General features: G+C 39.7%; 1 protein-coding gene across 1 annotated transcript in view; it reads left to right on the top strand.

The window, feature by feature from the left end:
• Positions 1–19378, top strand: part of LOC126262417 (peroxiredoxin-6) — a 66945-nt gene extending 47567 nt beyond the window's left edge. Inside the window, exons 4-5 of the mRNA XM_049959049.1 lie at positions 8663–8735; positions 18524–19378. Coding sequence (XP_049815006.1) covers positions 8663–8735; positions 18524–18652 — 202 coding nt within the window. The 3' untranslated portion in view covers positions 18653–19378. The remainder of the gene's footprint in view (positions 1–8662; positions 8736–18523) is intronic.
• Positions 19379–23006: the final 3628 nt, after the last annotated feature.

Below are 23006 nucleotides of genomic sequence, written 5' to 3'. Positions count from 1 at the left end.
ATTTGGTAAGTCACATCATCTTTGTTTTTATATATGTGTGTGTGTGTGTATATATACATATATACACATTTGAATTACAAAAAAAGTTGCATGGTGCGAGATTCGATCCGGCAACCTTCGGATTACAAACCCGAGCGCTTACCGCTGTGCCACGACACTGTAGAAAACTATTAATCGTAGAGAGTATTTCACCGCAACGGTTTCTTTTTAACTGTCGATTTTCTCGACAACGGCTGAGAAGTGCACCTTGGTGCTTTGCCACATTACACCTCTGGCCATGAGCTTTTATTATGCGCAGTATGAATCGAATCTGAATTTCACAATTGGCGGCCTCCCCTTGTTAGACTTCCATTTTTGCTGTTGTAAATAAAGATTAATAATCCTTCTGATAATCTGTACACTACTATTAAAATTTCTTGTAACCATGTGTTAGTATTGTTTTGGACATATGGATTATTTGATGCAGATACAACATTTTGCTGATATGGTATTGCTAGGGGATTGGTGCAAATCTCTCTATTCAGATTGGATCATTCCTCATCAAATCACCCAATAATTCTACGATTCGTTACACTCCACCTCATATTTTTACAACTTTCCGCATTTGCTTAGACTTACAAATAAGAACTTTACAATTTTTTTTTTTTTTTTTAATTTTCTTTCTCAGACTAAAACTTCCTTTAATTTTCAATGAAGTGATGATGTTATGATTTGGCATAAGTTAAGAGAAACACAGTTATTTAAGCAGGAAACCCATCAGGGGCCCTGCATTTGTTTTCTGAGTATTGGAACACGTCTAGTTGAAACTGCAAATTCAACCCAAATATCTAAGCTCCTGGGATGTAAGGCCTTATGTGAGTACCCTGTCGAGTCTGAGTTGCATAATACCCCATAAGTGGTTATCTGATCCGATCTAATGGAGGTGGACCCCGCAGAGTTACGTGAAGAATGGAAAAATATGGGCATCATGGAGGTGCAGAGCTATATGGGGAGAGTCAATGGCAAATTGGAAAAATCGGCAACATTTATTCTAATGTTTAGTACTCAGAAATTACCTGAACATTTCCTTGCAGACTCAAGGTTCGCCTGTTCTTAATGCAATCCAATGCAATGCTACGAATGTCAAAGATATGGCCATACCGCTATGAGGTGTAATTAGAGGGCTACAAGTGGCAATTGTGGAGACAAAGCTCACGAATTAGGCAATTCTTGTACACTTCCTCCGAAATGTGTAAACTGCTTTGGGGATTACCCAGTGTGGAGCAGAAAGTGCGAGGTTTACAACGAGGAAAGGAAGATTCAGGAGTTGAAAGTCAAGAGATGCATACCCATGGCGAAGCTAAAAAAAATCTTTCAGAGCTATGCAACTGCCAGTTTTTGTTACTCCTTTTGCATCATCCCTTAAGTCACCAATCGTGAAGTGTGATGCCTCCACACAAACTCAGATCGCAGATTCAAGTACAGTGCACTTGTCAGTGTACGTGTAGGGGAAATGCTCCACTTGAAACTGAAGTCGTTCGGAAGCTGTCAGCAATGGGCTTACCACCTAAGCTACATACCACTACCCTACATTAGAAGCCAACTAAGCTGTCCCTGCAATCTAGGCAACCAGCTCCTTCAATCAGTAAAGAAAAATGTCCTTCGAAAAGTATTTCAAAGTCCAAGAAAATGGTAGCTAAACCTTCGGATCGGTGAGCTCTCTCCCTCCCTGTTGGGGACTGCGGGTTGGGTTGTTTGGGGGAGGAGACCAGACAGCGAGATTATCGGTCTCGTCGGATTTGGGAAGGATGGGGAAGGAAGTTGGCTGTGGCCTTTCAAAGGAACCATCCCGGCATTTGCCTGGAGCAATTTAGGGAAATTACGGAAAACATAAATCAGTATGGCTGGATGCGGGATTGAACTGTCGTTTTCCCAAATGCGAGTCCAGTGTGCTGGCCACTGCGCTACTTCATTTGGGTGGGGACTATGCTCTTGAGGATATGGACTTCCAATCAGAGGAACTGGAGAGCAGGGAACCTGTTAATCACACCTCTGAGGGGAAAAAGAAAAGAGCAACCATCGCTAAACAATGGCTTCCACAGGAACTTCTGTGTTGCAGTGGAATTTGAATGGATATCACTCACATTTGGAAGAATTACAGCTCCTGGTCCAGGAGAAACTGTTCTGTATATGCTTACAAGAAATGCATCTTAAAGTCATAGACACAGCTGCATTAAGGGGTTACCACCCATACAGGAAGGATGATGCTACTGCAGACAGAGCTAAAGCTGGAGTGGCTGTTTTCATTGATGACAGATGTCACTTCTCTCTTGTCTCTCTTACTACGACCATGCAAGCAATTGCCATGAAAGTTCTCGCACCCTTTAATATCACAGTCTGTTCTTTGTACTTTCCCTCTAATGATGCTTTGGATGCAGATGCACTGGCTGAACTATTCTGGGCCCATGCCCATTCCTCCTTTTGGGGGACTTCAATGCACACAATGTGCTGTGGGGCTCAGCTACCTCTTGCTCCAGGGGTCGGGTGATAGAGCAACTCGTCCATTCTAAGAAAATCTGCCTTCTGAACCCGTGTCAGATGACACAGTTTTCCACAGCTACAGTGTCTTTTTCAGCCATTGATCTTTATGTTCCCCAGCTGTTGCAGACTCAGATCAGTGGGAAGTAAATACAGATTCATATTCTACTGACCACTTCCCGGTATCTGTCTGCCAATTACGGCGGTGGCTGACAGGAGACCACGCAGATAGGTGATACAAAGTGCAAATTGGTTGCGCTACAGTTAACATGCTATTTTTGAACAAAAGGATTGTGCACAGAGGCAGTGGCCCATATCATTTGTGAGATCCAGTGGGCTGCTGCAGAGTCCATCCCTTAGTCTGGTAACCACCTCAGATGACAGCCTGTACCTTGGTGGAATGATGACTGTTGATTGCCAATCAGGGCCAGATGAACAGCTCTGTGGAGCTTCAAACAATGTCCAACTACAAAAAATCTTAATGCCATCAGGTCTGTGAGAGCACATGTGAGGCGAGAGATAGAAGAATGGAAGAGGGCTTTCTGGAAGGAATTCACAACTTCCATTACTTGGTCTACCTCCACTCACTGCGCAAGTTTGGGAATCAATAAGACAGATTTCAGGTAATGGTAATACATGTCCCCTTATATGGCTTTGTCAAGTAATGGGGTCTTGGTATACACACCAGAAGACATGGGTCAGGTTTTAGCTGAACACTTCTTTACTGTTACCGTGTCATCCAGACAAGCTTCTTTTCTTGTATTCCATAGGACTGAGACATGAGGAAACTCAATTTCTTCTTGCATAATTAGGAAGTCTATAACCTTCTGTTCTCCATGTGGGAACTGGAACCAGCTTTGTCTGCAGGTACTGCTCCAGGACCTGATGACATCCATTATGCCATGCATCATCATCATCTGTGCCCTGAAGCAAAAGGACAGCTCCTCTTGTTTCAGTCACATCTGGTTTGATGGACAATACCCCATGACTTGGAACGAGGCAATATTTAACTCCATTCTGGAACCAGGCAAGGACCGAAGTGTCCCTATTAGTTACCAGAGTGTAGCCCTTACCAGTTGCATGGGTAAGACTCTTGAACGCACGGTCAACTGCTGCTTAATCCGGCTGCTCAAATCCTTAGGTCATCTGAGCTGCTCCCAGTGCAGTTTCAGGCACTATCTTCCATCCTTGACAACTTAATTCTACTGGAGACAGTGATGGAGAAGTCCTTATGCTGAAACTATTTGGTTTGTGTGTTTCTTGACCTGGAAAAAGCATATGACACTACTCGGAGGTACAACGTCTTTCACCAGCTTTATGAATAGGGACTAAGTGGATGCCTGCCGCTTCTTATCCAATCGTTTCTCGAGGACCTGCATTTTCGATATCATGTTGGTGATGCCATGTCTGACTGCTATGTTCAAGGGAATGGGGTCCTCCAAGGCAGTGTCCTCAATGTCATACTGTGTGCCATTATTATCAATGACATTTCCTCCGCAGTCAGAAGCGTTGTCAAATGCTCTTTGTTTGTGGATGACTTAGTGATCTTCTACTCTTCCTCTGATCTTATTATGATAAGGCAGCTACAGCTGACCGTTAGAGGCTGGAAACCTGGGCCAGGACAAATGGTTTTTGGTTTTCACCAGATAAGACTACATGTATCAATTTTAATCGAAGTTTCGACCAACCAGTGCTCATAATGGGGGACAATATTTTACGTGCTTTTTGTGTTTATTATTTGACTCTGAATTAACTTGGCTCCCACACCAGAAAGACCTAAGACTTCTAGTCATTGAATATTTTGAAATGCCTTAGCAGAAAAAGATGGGGAGCAGCAGTTTTATAAGACAATCGTTTGACCAAGTGTAGATCATGGCAGTGTGGCCTATGGATCAGCCCGTCGTTCCTACCTCAAGATGTTAGATGTTGTCCACCATGAGGGCATTCAGACTGGAGCCTTTCGGACCAACCCATTACAGAGTGTGTGTGCAGAGGCTGGTGAACCTTCACTCTGGATTCAGCTATTTATCCTTTTGGCTTGACAGGCACTGAAAATTTCAGCGCCACCTCAGTGATTGACTTTTAGTCAGGAATTGGGCCCCATCCTACCAAGCCATTTGGGATTTGTGGTACACAGCCAGGGATGGAATGCATTGCTGTCTTGGCGTCTTCAGAGGCCCAAAGCGATTTTAAGCTTGGCACAGTACAAGAAAACGTGTACTCCAGATTATGTTTTTACAACTTTGTTTTTGTCCATTTTAAATACGTACCACAGTTTTATCATTGTTTACACACATGGATCTCGGCAGTAGAATGTCCTCGATTTTCCTGCTGTTTTTCCTGATAGGGTTTTTAAAGTGTGTCTCCTGGAATAATTTACAAATTATAATGCTGAATTATATAGCCTTCTGATGGCACTGAAGAGAGTTCACAGACATCACCCTACAAAGTTTCTTGTCTGTTAAGGCTCGCTTAGTGCACTGCAAGCACTTCACCAAATGGATCCAATAGACCCACTGATTCAGCTTGTCCATGGCTTCTTACGGCGACCCCAACACCGTGGCAGGGAGGTGATCCATTGCTGGGTGCCTGGCCACACTGGGATACAAAACGACGACATGGGCAACAAAGCGGCCAAGGAAGCATGTTGGAATGGTGCTGTCCATCAGTGTCCCATCCCGTTGCACACCATCTCATTTTCTGACATACGCGTCATATGTCAAAGGAGACTGAAAGATTACAGATAACAAACTGTGGTAACTCAAATCGACCGAAAAGGCACGGCAGACTTCATGTCAGCCTCACCGCTGGAACGAGGTTCTGCTTACCAGACTGCACATTGGGGAATAGCCCTTTAACATATGGCTTCCTCCTCCTGCGGGAGGATTCACTACTCTGTGAAGTTTGTCGCATGCTACTTTCAGTTCAGCATATTGTGGCTGTGTGTGCCCTGTATACTGATACTGGGGCAGCTCTCAGCCTCGATGGAGATCTGCCCACCATATTCACTGGTACTGATTCCTGTGTTACAAGAGTGGTGAAATTTTGCGAATTGTCAGGCCTCATCCCTAAATTGGTGGGGAAGGAAGACAGACTTTAATACGTTATAAACTGCTCCGCATGTGGGGAAAGCCTTCGTTCCCACCCATGAGATTAGCAGGCTGACTTTTCATCAGGGCACTGATGACCAGGATGTCAAGTGCCGCTCACTTCAAATCATCATTGTCATTAAGCAGTAAAGATACAAAGAAAATTATAAAAATATTAATGCATATCACTTTCCAGTTTCTGGAAAAAATAAAAGGGCATTGAAAAATGTATATATCACATTTCTCCAAACTACTAGGAACCTAGCTTTAGTCCTGATTGGGAGCTTAGACTTCCTTTTATTTACTCTTACTTATAATTTCAGCACACTTCTGATTGAACTTCCTTTTTTGAAATGCTGTTTTTGCTCCTAGAAGCTAGGAGTATGGGTGCAACACTTGAAATAAATATGAGACTTCCTGTTAACAACATCTCATGTATTGTATTCTTGATAACAATAACTGTGTATTACAAAGTTGTTAAATTATATGGAACATTGATAAGGTCAGAGTCCAAAAACATTCTGTCTTGATTAACAGGTTCCAGTTGAATATATCTATATAACAAGTTTTCTCTTGTCCCTGTGTCATGGCCGCACTTCCTCTGTAGTACACACCATATCTCTAATGCAGGAACTGATATCGTGGAACAAACTTCTCAACCAGCTGGTATCACAAATGTGGTACCAAGTTTATCATCATCCTGGCTCTCAGAACACTGCGTCCATCCATCACATGATACATCCTCATAAATAAAGTGAACGTCCAAACTGTTGGTTATTTAATTCATTATGAAAATCACCTTTTTATAGTGGCGATCATCATTTGTCAGTTTGAAAAACTGTTGCTTGTGCAACCCATCACTTCACCAAAGTGATATGTTTCACTACAGATTTCATGAATCTTCACCGCCGACCTTGTACTTCTTAAATTTAAACATTTATCTGCCTGGAATAATTTTTAGATACTGGAAAATCCACAATGTAATAATATCAGAATTATGAAAAGGATAGATTGCTACTCCCCAAAATAGCGGAGATGTTGAGTTGCTGATAGGCACAATAAAAAGACTGTCAAACAAGTAAGCTTTCGACCAAAAGGACAGTCGTCCGCATTACACACACACACACACACACACACACACACACACACACACACACACACGACCAAAGTCTCTGGCAGCTGAAGCTAGTGGGGTCCAGGAGTCTCCATTGCTCATACGGTGTTCCGTTGTTTGTTCCGCCTGCTCTTATGAGCATTCGGAAAGCTATTGTTTTTTACACCAATGGCTCTAAATCTACCGATAACATCAACTGTTGATATGGAGCACCATCTCTTGTCTGCCACAAATGTAGTGTTACCGTGGAGCTGATGGTCGTTTACCGGACCCTCTACTTTAAAAAAACTGTTCTCCCTCATCACAGTTTTGTTATATATGGACTCGGAGTGACTTTCAGCCTGCCACCCAGTGTTTTACCTACCACCCCTTGATCTCCGCCATCTGCATCCTACTAACCAACTGCAGGAATCTACAGTCTTTTTAATGGCAATACCAGATTTGCCCCTGGATTTTTACTCTGTAATGAGCACCCCCTCCCATCTCCATTTTGTAGTAGGGCAGTCCCCCCCACCTCACCTCCAACAGTGATTCCACAGTTTTTGGCCGTACACTAAAACACGCAAGGGTGTCTCCTTGTCCAGGTGTTAGCAATCTTGCGCCCTTGCTGTCCAGGTTTCAACCCCCCCCCCCCCCCCCCACGTTCCCTCTCTCTGTATGTTCTGTCTGGTCTTTTGTGCCATTTTATTCCCCCTTCTCTCGTGTTGGCCCCGTTGTGTCGCAATCGTGTACTGTGTGGGCGGGGGGTTGTTTGGTATGGGTCGGCGGTGGTGATCGTGCCCCGGCATACGCAGTGCCTCTACGGTGCCCCCTGCACTTGCCGCTACCCCCCAACCCCCTCCCTTTGCCTCCCTCCTTTTCTTTACTCTTTCTGCCATCCCAACATCTTTTTTGCTTCTTTGTTCACCCATATTTCCCTTTCCCATCAGCTGGACGGTGCTATTGCTGTTGTTCCTCTTTAGTTTCTGCCACATTGGATTATGGGACTGATGACATTGCTTGGTTCCCCCCCCCCCTCCCCCCCCCCTGCCCTGCCAGCCATTCAACCCACCAACCAACCATGTAGAAGGAGGCAGCAGCTACAAAATGTGAATCTATTCAACTTAAAATTGGTTAGGTTTCGGAGGGTTAGGAACGTACCCTTCCTTTTGAACATACCTTCCCTTGTCCGTAAGGAAGGGATTAATAGTTCCACGAGCTAGGTTTAGTATGTGTAAACAAATTATTATCATAAAAAATGAAATGAAAATTGGGAAATAGAAAAACTGGATAAGATACACGGATGATGGAAGAGAGGAAGTCTTTTTAAATCATGGATTAGGAAAGAGGAAAAAATCTGAAGTTAGTGACTGTGGTGGAGATTATAGTAATTAGCTGCCAGAGCCAAACATGAAAGACACAAAAGTGAGCTAAATATAGGAGGAATATAATTGGAATTAAAAATAAGGGAATATCATAAAAACAAACAATAAAAAATCCAGGTTGGAATATCAAGTCATGAAAAGGATAGATTGCTACTCACCGTAAAGATGACTATTGAGTTGCAGACAGGCACAACAACAGGTCTGGATTAGACGTGCAGAGACAGAATGTGTTTTTCAAAAGTAAAATGTGAGTGAAAGACAGGGGTGAATGGGGAGAGTGAAAAATGTATTGAAGACAGGCTTCCCATGTTTGAAGTTTGGAAGTGCTAGTTTTACAAGGTAAGGAGATAAAGTTATACAAGTAATGAAAAAGTCCCAGGGTTCTGGTGTTAGGTTCTACTTCCTGCTTCTCAAAAGTATTTTTGTGTAGCTGGTTTTTGTTGTAATAAGACGTCAATCACTGTGGCATGTTGTTCATGCTGTAACATAACTGTGACCAGTTTATTGCCCAGTGTTAATTTGTTAATGATTTTGTTGAATTATACTGTTAACACAATTTTTATCAATATTCTTTCCAGTGAAATCTTGAGAGCAATTGATTCACTGCAGCTGACAGAGAACAAGAAGGTGGCAACTCCTGCAGACTGGCAGGTACAGTGTAATTTATTATAGTAAATGCTGTGCAGCTTCCCTTGTACCTCTGTCTACATTTTATGTACTTCTTTATAATAGAAATGTTACGATATAAGTGATTAAAAAAACTTAACCTACAGCTAATTGTTGCATGTCACATACATATTAAATTTTACACATGCTTGCGGATTTAAGTGCCGATAATTCTGAGGCCTTACGTGGGTACTTGCATCTCATGTTTCATTTACAGCATGAAACATTAATTGCAATTATGAATGAGGTGTTACACAAACAAAATGTATATGTCTAGAGTGTTTTGTCACTGATGGCGATCAGTTACACCAGCTGCACCAATCTTGCATGATCTTTGTCATTATTACTGTTGTGTTAATCAAGTTGCTCTTATTCACTAACTATATTCTACATGTTCAGGTAACTTACGGGAATGCACCAGGTAATATCGACAACTGCCGATATTTCGACAGGAGGATACCCTGTCATTTTTGAGGCAAAACACACACACACACACACACACACACACACACCAAAAGTTATCAAGAGCAAAATTAATAATCTACTGGTGAGGTAGCATAAACTCTGTTTCTGTTTTTCAACAAATGAGAGAGCAGGAGTAGTATAGAATTTAAACAAAAACCACCATCTCAGTTTATAAGATTACTTGCTAATGTAGTTTAAACAGCTTCCGTAATAACACTATCCCAATAGCTGGAAGTGGATGCCAGAACATTTGTGGTGTTATATTCTGTAGGATAACCAGTGGCAAGGCAATGTCCTGCAATGGTGGATTTGCTTGGCTGTTGTAAACGAGTGTGTTGCTTATGCTCAGTACACCATTCCTTCATAGTCCTGATAGTCTCATCAATATATGACATGTCATGACTGCAAAGAATATGTTAGACACCGCCTTAGGCATACCGACATCATCTTTTATGATACTAAAAGGAATTTGATTTTATTTTTTATTTAAGCATCTAGTTCTGTTGGACCAAATTGAGGAGCAAATGTCCATGGTTATGGAATGTATCAGTACACGAAATTACAACATAAAAGTAGTAACAGATGAACCCAAAAAAGTCAAGCCACACAAGTTTAAGTAAACACAATCAACAATATAACATAAGAATCAGCCTCCCCCCCCCCCCCCCCCCAAGGAACTCCTCAACAGAATAGGAGTGACCCATAAGGAAACTCTTCAGTTTGGATTTGAAAGTGCATGGATTGCTGCTAAGATTTTTGAATTCTTGCAGTAGCTTATTGAAAATGGATGCAGCAGTATACTCGCAACAAACTGTTGTTTGTGTGTCTATCGACCTGCCAGCACTTTCGTTCGGTAAGTCACATCATCTGTGTTTATATATATATATATATATGTGTGTATGTGTGGATGGATATGTGTGTGTGTGTGCGAGTGTATACCTGTCCTTTTTTCCCCCTAAGGTAAGTCTTTCCGCTCCCGGGATTGGAATGACTCCTTACTCTCTCCCTTAAAACCCACATCCTTTCGTCTTTCCCTCTCCTTCCCTCTTTCCTGATGAGGCAACAGTTTGTTGCGAAAGCTTGAATTTTGTGTGTATATTTGTGTTTGTTTGTGTGTCTATCGACCTGCCAGCGCTTTTGTTTGGTAAGTCTCATCATCTTTCTTTTTATATATATATATAGAGGCCAATGTCAAAATAACCAGACTATTGGACAGTGGTCGACAACAGGTTCGCGAATTTACACCACTTATTGCCCGATTTGCCCCATAGTATAATACCATATGACATAAGCGAATGAAAATAAGCAAAGTAGACTAATTTTTGTATCGAATGATCACTTACTTCAGATACTGTTAGATTAGTAAAAATGGCAGCATTAAGTCTTTGAACAAGATACCGAACATGGTCTTTCCATAACGGTTTCAAATCTCTATGAACACCTAGAAATTTGAACTGTTCAGTTTCACAAATCATATGCCCATTCTGTGAAATTAAAGAGTCAGGTTTTGTTGAATTGAGTGTTCGAAACTGTAAAAATTGAGTCTTATTGTGATTTAGTGCTAGTTTTTCTAAAAGCTGTGAACTTAATGTCATGAACTGCACTATTTGAAACTGAGTCAGTGTTGCCCACAACATCCTTTACTACCAAGCTAGTGTCATCAGCAAACAGAAATATTTTAGAACTACCCGTAATACTAGAGGGCATATCATTTGTATAAATAATGAACAGGAGTGACTCCAACACTGATCCCTGGGGCACCCCCCAATTGACTGTACCCCACTCAGACCCCACATCACAGCCATTCTCAACACTGAAAAATGACATTTAGCTGTCTATTGGTAAAGTAAAAGGTGAACCAATTGTGAGCGGCTCCCTGTATTCTGTAATGGTCCAACTTCTGGAGCAAAATTTCATGATCAATACAATCAAATGCCATAGTTAAATCAAAAAGATACACCTAGCATTTGAAACCTTTTGTTTAATCCACCCATTACCTCACATAGAAAATAGAATATAGCATTTTCAGTTATTAAATGACTTCTAGACCCAAACTGTACGTTTGATAGCAAGTTATGGGATACAAAATGATCCGTTATCCTTAAATATGCTGATCTTAGATGGTGGTTGAAAAATCCACTTCACTTCATATTTCCACAAAATATGACTGCTCCTGTTCGAAATGCTTCCTGCGTAAGGCAAAAAGGCCATAGACTTTGGTGCCACCTCGATATTTATAGGAAGCCTTCTCACACTGACTTGTATAAGCTGGCTAACAGTTGCCACCATCCTACTCAACATGAAGGCATACTTCATACCTTGATTCAAAGGGCCCATGTCATCTTGGACCCTGAGAGTTCGTCAGCTGAGTTACCATATCTCGAAGTCACCATTTCATAAATGGTTACAGTTAAAGACAGGCTAGACATGAATTGTGCTGTCAACCAAATGTACATTGGGTGAGTGATGATACTACCAAGGTGGCACCAAAGTCTTTTTGTCTGAATGCAGGGAGCATTTTGAACAAAGAGTGGTCGTATTTTGCGGAAATATGATGTGAGTGTGTTTTTCGATCACCATCTAAGATCAGGGTCCTTCCAGGTTCCATAAAGGATGAACTCGGTTTGCGTAAGGCGATTGTCTACCATATTCTTTGCAGTTATATATTGGTCAGATATCAGGACTGTGAAGGAATGGTGTACTGAGTACAAGTGACACACACACACACACACACACACACACACACACACACACACAGTTAAAACAGCTGAGCAAATACGCTTCTGCAGAACATTATCTTGGCACCGGTCATCCTTTGTAATATTACAACATGGAGGTTCTGGCACGCACTTCCAGCTACTGGGGTAGCGTTATTAAGGAACCTATTGAAATTAAATTAGCAAGTTACCTTATAAATACATACCGTATTTACTTGAATCTAAGCCGCACTTTTTTTCCAGTTTTTGTAATCCAAAAAACCACCTGCGGCTTAGAATCGAGTGCAAAGCTAGCGGAAGTTCTTAAAAATGTCGGTGGGTGCCGCCACAACTTAGTTCTGCCGTCGAATATATGTAGCGCTACACAGGCATGCTTTGTAGGCACAAAGATAAATACTGGCGCCAAAACCTCTGAGTCCGTAAATAAATTAAAAAAAAAAAAGTGTAAGACAAGCTTTTTTTCTCCGCGCTGAGTTTCGACCACTGCATTTTCATACATTATCCAACGAAGTAAACACAAATTCCATATTGTTCATCTTCGAATGTAGCAGCATTTCAATATACTACGAAAACCCGACTGGCAAGAATGTTTAGGATGTTTGTCAATATGGCCAACTCTACGTTCTAAATTTATTCCTATCTGTGAGAAGAGATGGTTGCTAATAGGAACTTTTATAAATTGTGAATCACATGCAGTATTCTCGTCACCATAAGAATAATACGAATATAAACATTTTGCCATGTATTGTTTTGTGTTTGCTGCTATCTGCCAGCCGCGGTGGTCTAGCGGTTCTAGTCGCGCAGTCCGGAACCGCGCGACTGCTACGGTCGCAGGTTCGAATCCTGCCTCGGGCATGGACGTGTGTGATGTCCTTAGGTTAGTTAGGTTTAAGTAGTTCTAAGTTCTAGGGGACTGATAACCGCAGATGTTAAGTCCCATAGTGCTCAGAGCCATTTGAACCATTTTTGCCGCTATCTCATTTAAATCCTGTCTGCGTAATAAACCACAAAACTAGAGTGAGACAACAGCAAACGCGGAAGAATATACATATCATGTCATGTTTATATTCGTATTATTCTTATGCTAAACAGTGATACAGTCAGAAATGAAGCGAGGCAATTGACCAGATTTTTAAATCTAAGATGACTCTAATTTCTGTGCAGAATGTAATGTACTAAAGAGGCGCCTGCAAAGATTTTCAAACGGAGAAAATTTTTCCCTAAACTCTCGTTCAGAACATCTATCATACGCAGTCTATTATTTGGTTCTTGTTGATCATTATCAAAGAAAGCAGCAGTGTAAGTAACAACAAATAGCAGTCTCTTGCCATTGTTTCACTAATGAGACGATTCCTCTCTCTCTCTCTCTCTCTCTCTCTCTCTCTCTCTCTCTCTCTCTCTCTCTTTTTGTAAGCGGCGGTGGCGTGCACAAAAGCAAGCCATGCCGCGAGCGGCGACAGGCCGTAAACACGCAGTATCAGAGTACGACAAACAATGCATGACACAGTATAGTAGTGCATTTTCAGCGTAGAGTGATGTAAACACCTATAACAAAGAAAACTGCGCTTATCAGATCAAAGAAAAATAAGCAATCAATTCAAAGCAGACGAAGCACGTGAAAAAGGAAGGGTACCCGTATAAATAAGGACGGAGCGCCTGACTCATAGCAATGGCTACCTGGTAAAGCTTAACTGCTAAGCTTACGACTCGAACCAAACTACTGTAGCTGTATCGTCATTCATTCGACCTAAATTGTCTCGTATTGCAGTGGACCAACTTTGTTTCGATTTGGAGACGCGGCCTAAAACTTTTCTCTCCCCTTGAATTTCGAGTCTCCAATTTCAGGTGCGGCTTAGATTCGGGAAATTTTTTTTTCCTTGATTTAGAGTCTCATTTTTCAGGTGCGGCTTAGATTCGAGTGCGGCTTAGACTCGAGTAAATACGGTATGGTGGTTTTTTGTTTAAAGTCTGCGTGTAATCCTGCTCTCTCATAGAGGGACAGAGTTTATGTTACCTCACCTGTTGATTATTAATTTCACTACTGATAACTTCTGGTGTGTGTGTGTGTGTGTGTGTGTGTGTGTGTGTGTGTGTGTGTGTGTGTGTGTGTGTGTGCGCGCGCGCGTGTGTTAGTTTTGTCTTGAAAACAGTAGGGCATCCTGTCGAAATATCGGGTTGTTGATGATGTCACCCGTCTGGATTCCTTTAAGTTATTTGAATATTAAGGTGTCTTATATTCTACATGTATGTGTTGATCCCATAGGTTATATTAGACTTTTAGTCAGTTGTAACTGTAAACACTGCCTTACATTTGAGACATCATATTTCTCCCATTACTATCTGTGCAGTTGAAGTTTTTATTGGCTGCAAAAATTTGAGCTATATCACCCATAATAATTGTAGCATAGTCACATTTTCACAAACGAAGTTATATACCCAGATAGTCAGTCAGTCTGTTATCGCACTTGGAGTTCAATGTTATGCAAAATACAATCAGCTTCCACAAAGCCTTCTCAAGTTTTTCACTCCTGAGCTTGTGGATAAACCCACCTTTTGGTTTTACCTGTACCTACTGTGAGCAACAAACTTCACTTCTGTACCTCTTCCTGTTCTGTCTGTCAGGTCCACCTCTCAAAGTGGTACCTGCTAGACTAGTGGACACTAAACACTACCCTTTCTGAGGCTGTCAAGATATACCCTGCTCCTTGGAGCTTCACAAGTGTCCAGTTGAGCATTAATATCCAGTCTCCATTTGTATAATCTCAGGATGCAGGACTAGGCAGCAGGAGTGCCATGTGAAACATGGATCAGAATTTCGGGTAGGATGCCTCTCACCTCTGGGAAAGATTACAGATAGTACCCCAGAAGATATTGCTTATAAATGTAGTACTGGTAATGGCTTGTTCACAATGGCCATTGTGTCACAAGAAGAAACTGCACAAGGAATGTGTTTCTGTGCTAGTTGGACAAAATATGGTATCTGATGGAGGGTAGTGAGATATTAGGTTAGCTCCTGCATCCCACTTTAGGAGTCCCTAAAGTTTCCAAGTTTATAGGATCGAATCATTTTAATGTGCACTAGGTTAGTCGAAGGAGGACAAAAATAATGAGACGTAGCAGAAATGAACTGCAATAAACTTATCAGAATTGGGAATCAAGAAGTAGACAGTCAAGGAAGTCTGCTCTCCAGGCAGCAAGATACGGACAGAACAAGGAGGACAGAAAAGGCAGACTAGCACTGACAAAAAGGGCCTTCCTGGCCAAGAGAAGTCTGCTAGTATTAAACGTAGGCCTTAGTTTGAGAAAGAAATACCTGAGAATGTACTTTTGGAGCACAGCATTGTACGGCAGTGAAATGTGGACTGTGTGAAAACTGGAACAGAAGAGAATAGTAGCGTTTGAGATAGGGTGCTACAGGAAAATTTTGAAAATTTGGTGGACTGATAAGGTAAGGTATGAGGTTGGTTCTCCATAGAATTGGTGATGAAAGGAATATGTGGAAACACTGGCAAAAAGGGGCAGGAAGATAGGACACACATTAAGACAAAGACACACCTGTCAAAAGGAAGGAGGAAGGTACTGTTGGTGGGCAGCACATTGATATGAACAGAGATTCTTCCAGATTCATCTGCGAGGTGGATGTAAACATCCAAGATAGTAAATGTTCTCAGTTGACAAGTAACATCTGCTTCAGATTTTGGGAGTAGAGATTGAAATTCGGGAAGAAAGAGCAGAGGCTGTTTGTTGTCATTGGTACACATTATGAAGATGTAGCCATGTATCTAAATAAGACTATGGGGGTTAAAGGTGCTATCTGGTTAAGGAACAAGATTTTTTTGTGGCCAACACGCATTTTGACATGGGGTCATTCCATGTCAAATCAGCCAGTAAAACAAATTATTTGAACCTTGATGATTTAGAAATTTACATTTTTGTCATTTTATTCTACCTATTAAAAAAAGATAAAATCCAAAATTAAATTTTTTGGACATTTCTTTTTTAGTTTATTTATTTTTAATTTGTCCAATTTTTGCCACGCTTCGAAATCTTAAAATGTCCATAGCTCGAAGACCAGAAAGTTGTACCATTATTCAGTTTGTTATAGGCTTTAAAAGTATGTGCTGCTTGGCCAGATTCATTGAAATGCTGATTTTCCCAGTGTTTTCAAAATTTTGAAAATTATAGAATTGAATTTTTCATGGTGGTATTCCAAGGGGAACGTATGGAAATTTTATCTTTCTGCTAGCTGGTTATATATGGAAATTTTATCTTTCTGATAGCTGGTTCATTAAATTAAATGAATTTAAGTACTAATTAAGCATATTCCATGATAGTATTTTAAAATTGTACTAAATTATGCCATATGACAATAAACATAAATAATGTAAGGGATAGCATGCAGTTTCCATTTTATATCATTTTAGTTTACAGTAGCTACAGTTCTTATTTATAGAACAGTATGTATGTGCTTCTATTGACAGATTCATCTCAGTAGAGGTTAATTGTTGGGATAATATTAGCAAAGCACTGGTCAGGGAAAGAAGACGGAATATCTTTGTGCATGTATAACTCTTTAATCACGTGCTCAGGTGATAGTGGCAGGAAACAGATGGTGTCATGATTTAAAATGCTTAATCACCCAGAAAAATGTTGAAAGGCACATGTTGCAATACAAGTACCTAGAGCAATCCACAAAGTGGAATATTATTCTTGTATTCCAGCATTCGTGGTTATCATTTTATTAGGAAATTAAGCAATTTAAATCGTGACACTGGCACATTTGTACCACTTTGTCACCGAAGGATGTTTTTATAGAATGCAACCAGTGGCTTAATAATTGCACACACAATGAGAGTGGAAATGGTTTTCTTAACATGCACATTAATCAGCTGTGGAAGCACAACATGATTGAATATTAACTTCATTCTAATTGTCTGAGTGGGGGTAAAGCACATAAGCCATCAGTAACTTCTATGTGACAAATGATGAGCAATCAGCATAAAAAAGGATCTTTGCGAAAAGTTTTCATAAAGGCATAGCTGTCACAGGGACACAGAAGTATCATGCATTTATTCGTACGAGCAAAGCCCAAGAGAAGGCAAAAATTGTTTCTGATTTTTAAGGATTTCAGTGTTTATAAAATTCAAGTGGGCCCAGATGCTACATGCTTTTGAAGAGATCACGGGACTTTGTGCTTGCGCCCATGAAAACAAACGGTGGATGAGAAAGAAGTAAATCTTTGCTTATGCATCATTGTGGACCAGCCTTCTATTTTTCATAACCATGAAGACCATCATTTAAAATAAAAGTGCAATACATAATTTTAGTCCGTAATGAGATTGTTTGTGGATCATCATAACATCGTTCTTGTTGAAGCTGAATAAACAAATTTCTCTTTGATAGACACTCAAATAATACATTGTTAAATAATAACAGCTATATCATTGTTTAAGACAGATTATTGAACACCTTGATACACAAGATGCCAGGCAACAATAGACATAGAAGAGGCTGGAAGATGACAGGTGGATGGCACGAACTACCACATGGGGCCCCTACATCGGCAAGAGACTCCCAGGAAGACCAAGACGCAAATGGTTGGACTTACTCAGAAAACAAGCAGGAAGAAAGTGGATCAGCATAGGCAGAAACAGAAAGACGTGGAAAGAACTAGAGCTACAACTAAGTGATAAAGTGTAATTCAATGTGTAGCATGCAGTAAGTGTGGTACCCTCTTACACAGACTAGCTCACCACATGAATCTTTAAAAGCAGCTACCCCTACTTGTAGGAGGCCTTTGCCCTCAATGGGACAACACAGGCTACATTCATTCATTCATTCATCTGTAAAATAAAGATGTAATAAAGTAAATTACTCATGGTCTTTATGAGCATGTGTTGTCTTGGTTAATGTTAAAATATTTTCACAGCTAAACTGGGAAAGCCAAATGAGAATATATATTTAAGTATATTTGTGACTAAATAAAAAAAATTGATTTGATAGCATTATTTGGTGACATATTATATCTTAGTAACAAGTCCAAAACCCTATGGACTATGTGCAAGGTGCTGCACTTACCATTAAAATAAAATGTATTTTAATATGCCAGTGGAACACAATAATGCAATTTGGCACACACATTAACACAAACTTTAAGAGTAACATAATTTTTTTCCAAAACAAAAATTCAGATTTTAAAATTTTCAAAATTAAAAAATTAAAACATCGTGGAAAATATAGCACTGTTATCCATCAGTTAGCACTTACTTTTATAGCTTACAAGAAACTGAATAAAACGGTATTAATTTTTAGGTGTGCATGTCAAACAATGGAAACTCCAGGTAGGAGTATAAACAATGTAAGAAAAGCATAATGGTGATGGGGTTATACATTTACACAATTTTGAAATAGATAGGGTCCTGGTTACTTTTCGTATATATAAGAATATGAACAAAATGACTTAAATGAGGAGGATTTTTTTATTTTTTTATGGCTACTTAACATTAAGCAATGAATTTGCCTTGCCTTGGCAATTTTTTGGAAAATTTAAATATTTGTTTCTTATTTCATTTGTTTTCTTGTTTTTATTAGAGTGGTGGTGACTGCATGGTCCTTCCAACCCTGAAGGAAGAGGAAGCAGCCAGTTTGTTTCCAAAAGGCATTTCAGTGAAACCTTTGCCATCAGGCAAATCATATCTACGAGTTACTCCACAGCCATAAGTGTATATCTTTGTCTTATTTTGATCTCATTTTTCTTAGTTATGAAACTGTGATGCACCTTTGTTTTGATGTAACCCATGATGTGAGCACATAATGTTGTGTGAGGTAATTGAAATCAATGGAAGGGATATGAGCAGCTGTGTTTTAAAATTTCCTTTTATGATAAGGATTTCAAAGCTAATGTTTGAAAATTATTCATGGTCTTAAATAATGAATTATAATTACAGATATTAAGAGTTATGATTTTTGTGTTGTTTATAAGTAATGTAAATTGGTTTCTGAATTGTGATGTACAAGCTCAAATGACATGATTTACTACCTAAAATAGACAAGAGGGTCAAAGATTTCTCTTCCAAATGTGAAATTTACCATCTAGCATTGCCTTAAGCTTGGCAACAGTGATAACCATATACATTATATTAACACAGCAGTTCTGTAGAGTTTGTAACAAGGTGATTAATGAACATGTCTGATTATTGTTGAGTTAATAAGATATTTCATTTGGTAGCGACAAGTGGCAATGTTTTAAATATTCTCTGGTGAATTACGAACACGTGAATTTTATCAAGTGTACTTAACTTGTTCTGTGATGTTTATCTGATGTACTTAAATTATAAATGTGCTGAAATCTAGTTCTGGTTGCTGCATCCAGTGCCTTTGTGATTTTATTATTAGGGTATTGTTATTAAACAGTATTTTGTATACACATAGTTACTATCTTATATTTTTGTTACTAGTTCTGTTTCTCTGATGTAAAAGAATAATATTAGTAAAACAATGTGGAACAAGGTGCGGTTTAAATAATTGCTTTACAAAAAGGTTGTGATCCACAAAGATATGCAAATATGTTTTATTCAGATTCTGCTGAGATTGTGTACATTAGAAGATAATTCCAATTAATAAAATACCTATAAAATAGTAAACATGGCAGGCCAGGCTTCATCAAGGTAAGATAAGACAGAAACAAGATTCCCTGCAGTGGTATATTTTAAAATTTTACTGTTTACATAAACAGGCGCACAAAAATTGTTCCATATACTGTTTGTCACATACCTTTAAAGCCATTTCACCGAACCATTGAAATGCCTCATGATTACTATCAAACTGTCATACTTGTGAATTGATACACCTGATCAGGAACTTGACAAAGAAAGCTTTGAGAGGGAGGTAGTGAGTGCGTAAATGTATTTATTTTTTTTTGATGTGATGCAAACCAACATACACATTTTGACACACACTATTCTAAGACATAAAACAAAAACTTTTATGTGAATGTTTTTTATGAGAAACATAGTAAGTTTGTTTATATATTGTCTTTAATATGTGTTCCAGATGGTTTCAAATTAACATTGTTTGTTCCATTTTTCTCAGTCTTTCCATGAGTGCGGTGCAAATGGAACTAAAATGCAGTTGACAGAATATGTGATATAAAAAAATTAAGTTTGAACACTCAAAATGACTAAATTTAGTATCAGACTTGAGAAAAGATAACTTCATTGGGAACTACGAGAGCTGACTGAAAAGTAATGCCTCCACCTTCTTAACTCTTCAACAGTTGGCAGCACTGGTATGTGGCAGGTACTGGCTTTTTCCATAGCCTCTTCTCTACAGCTCCAGTTGGTGGGTTTTCCTGCAGCATGACAATGCCAAACCACACACTTCACTTGCCACCATAGCAGAACGTCAGAGACTGAATCTCGCCACCTTAGGGCATCCTCCATACAGTCCAGATTTAGCCCCGTTGGACTTCTATCTGTTCCCAATAATGAAAGACGATCTGTGGGGACATCATTATGCTTCTGATGAAGACGTTGAGAGACTGTGGTTGCGGAAACAGTGTTGACTTCTTCCGTGATGGCTTCAGAAAACTTGTTAATCATTGACAGAAATGTATCCAATTGGCTGGTGATTATGTGGAGTGGTGAATATTGGTAATTAAAGATCACATTCTAAGGATTATTTCTGCATTTGATTTATAAAAATATTCCCATCCAAGCCTAATTAACGAATGTGGAGGCATTACTTTTCATTCAACCCTCGTAGAGAGTGAAATAATCTTTAAAGAGCGATGCACTAGTCAGTAAGATTATGGGCTAGAAATAAATAAACTGTGTTGGTTTCTGAATTTTGACAAGTACTTAGGCTACTATATTATTATTATTATTATTTCCAAAGAACTTCCATAACTCACACATTTTGTAACTGATTGTCCAGGAAGTTCATAGTTGTAGAATCATGGCAGTAGGTGGGCACATTGCAGCTAGTCTGAGGTTCTTACCTTTATAGTGGAGGTTCACCATAAGGTCAATGATCAAATAATAAGGGTTCTCTCTCTCTCTCTCTCTAGGTAGTTTTAAGTATCTTAGTTATCTGAGTTCAGGGTAGTATGAGGAAGTGACAGAGATTCTTATCTCGGCAATGTTCTGTAGAGGTTTGCTTTCATCTTGGTAGGGGGATCAGCACTGTAAACGATTGCTGTGCCAAGTAGAGGCCACCCAGGATATGGTGGCTGATACGCAGTGTCCAGGTTTTGTTGAAAGTGCTGGGTGAGTTCGTTCGTTTGTTCAGAAGGGAACACTGACAGTGTTTGCCACCTTTCAGCCAGTTGGTAATGACAGAATCGAGGCGCATGCCCTGTTATCTTTCTCAAGCAATTTTACAGAAACTATTCATTAAAAAATTTCACTTTTGCATTACATGTAGTTCTATATGTAACATTCATAATGGCATAATGGTGTGCCCATCATTTCATTAATGGTCATAGTTATTGTGATATTTACATGAAAGTAAGATCCTGTGTGAAATTTGAAGTAGTTTTAAATGGAAAATTATGGTCGCTATGATTTTGCATTTGGTGCATATTACGTATGTTGCTGCATATGAAATTTAGGTAATGTATCAAATTTTTCTTTAGGTTTAGGTGGAGGTCTGTATCTGTCACCAGTCTTGAGAAAATTGATCTGATGTAGCACACTCATTTGGGATCGTGCCACGCCAGCGATAAAGCCAGAGCAAAATATCCGCAACATTTCTCATATTTCAGTAACAGTCTGAGATATCAAAGTGAGATTTTTGCAAATGATAACATGCGAAAGGGAGAGTATTTTTCCTCATGGCTATAATGCAAAACTTCGTTATCTGCCATGTTATTCTACAAATTACAGAATTTTTTGATGCAAGAATGTAACTTTTAGATGCCATCGATAGCTGTTGAAACGAGAAATGCAGTGGGTTTTGGCACAACAGAACTAACGTATTAGACGTTTATTTTTTACTGAGAATGTTCTTTTTCATAATATATTGATCTTAAATTTCATTTCCTCACTTAATAAACCAATGTTTCAGAATTCTCTTGCAGTTACGTCTGCACAACATATTAGTGAGGTGATGCTGTGTAAACTCAGTTTTGGTAAAAGCAGCAAAAAGAAAAATGTGTAGGTTTTACTCAAAATTCGCCACTCTCAGTGCCTCTGAAAGTTAGAAATGGTTAACATGCCAGGTGAAAATAAGTTGCTGCATTGTCAGTGGAATTCCTTTTAGATACTAGCCAAAGCAGGGGTGACATCTTTTTGAATGGTCACCAGGCATGTGTGAACGTGGAGGGGCTCTACTTAATTTTTACAAAAAAATGTGAGTGTAAGCTTCAGTTAAGGATTGCACTTCCCTTCAGCACTTGGCATTTCCCCTACAACTCCTGTCAGTGGTCCCCACCACTACCACTCCGCCCATGCATATCTTGCCTACTGTGCATCTACCAGCCACGATGTTCTGCATGGACTCTAAAAACATAATTTTTCATGAGTAGCAGGGTAGCTGTCTTTATATCAGCCTTTTTTATGCGTGAGTTATCTTAGTTACTATATCAGTGGAAGTTCACAATATTAACTTTTGCATTAAGGTGAGTCATAACATTTCTCCAAACAGCCTGCATTTTGTGAAGGGCAGTGAACATAAACTCACATTTTGCTTTTAAAATATCCTTAGCTTGTTATGTAGTGGTTATTCACTGCCTCTAGATTTTGGGGTCCTAGGTTCGATTCCTGGCCGGATCGGAGATTTTTTTCCGTTGGGGAGTAGGTGTTAGTGTTATCTTCATCGATGTGCAAGTTGCCAAAGTAGCATCAGATTCCAAGACTTACACCAGGAGGCCGTAAAACCCCAGATGGGTTTGTCGACCAGTAATGCCATATGATCATTTTATTTTGCTCATAAAATATTCTGGATTAAAACTACTTTCCTGCATTTCTTATGTACTGCAGTGATGGGATGGTGAGGCGCAGCGACTCGAGCGCACCGAGAATTCCTCGAGCCTCTAGTTCTCAAGCAATTCACAAGAAACGGCTGGGCGGCGTGT

The sequence above is a fragment of the Schistocerca nitens genome, chromosome 6, assembly GCF_023898315.1.
Source record: "Schistocerca nitens isolate TAMUIC-IGC-003100 chromosome 6, iqSchNite1.1, whole genome shotgun sequence".
Classification (NCBI taxonomy): Eukaryota; Metazoa; Arthropoda; class Insecta; order Orthoptera; family Acrididae; genus Schistocerca; species Schistocerca nitens.
The sequence above is the reverse complement of the archived record's forward strand: the minus strand, read 5'-3'. Positions and strand labels throughout refer to the sequence as shown.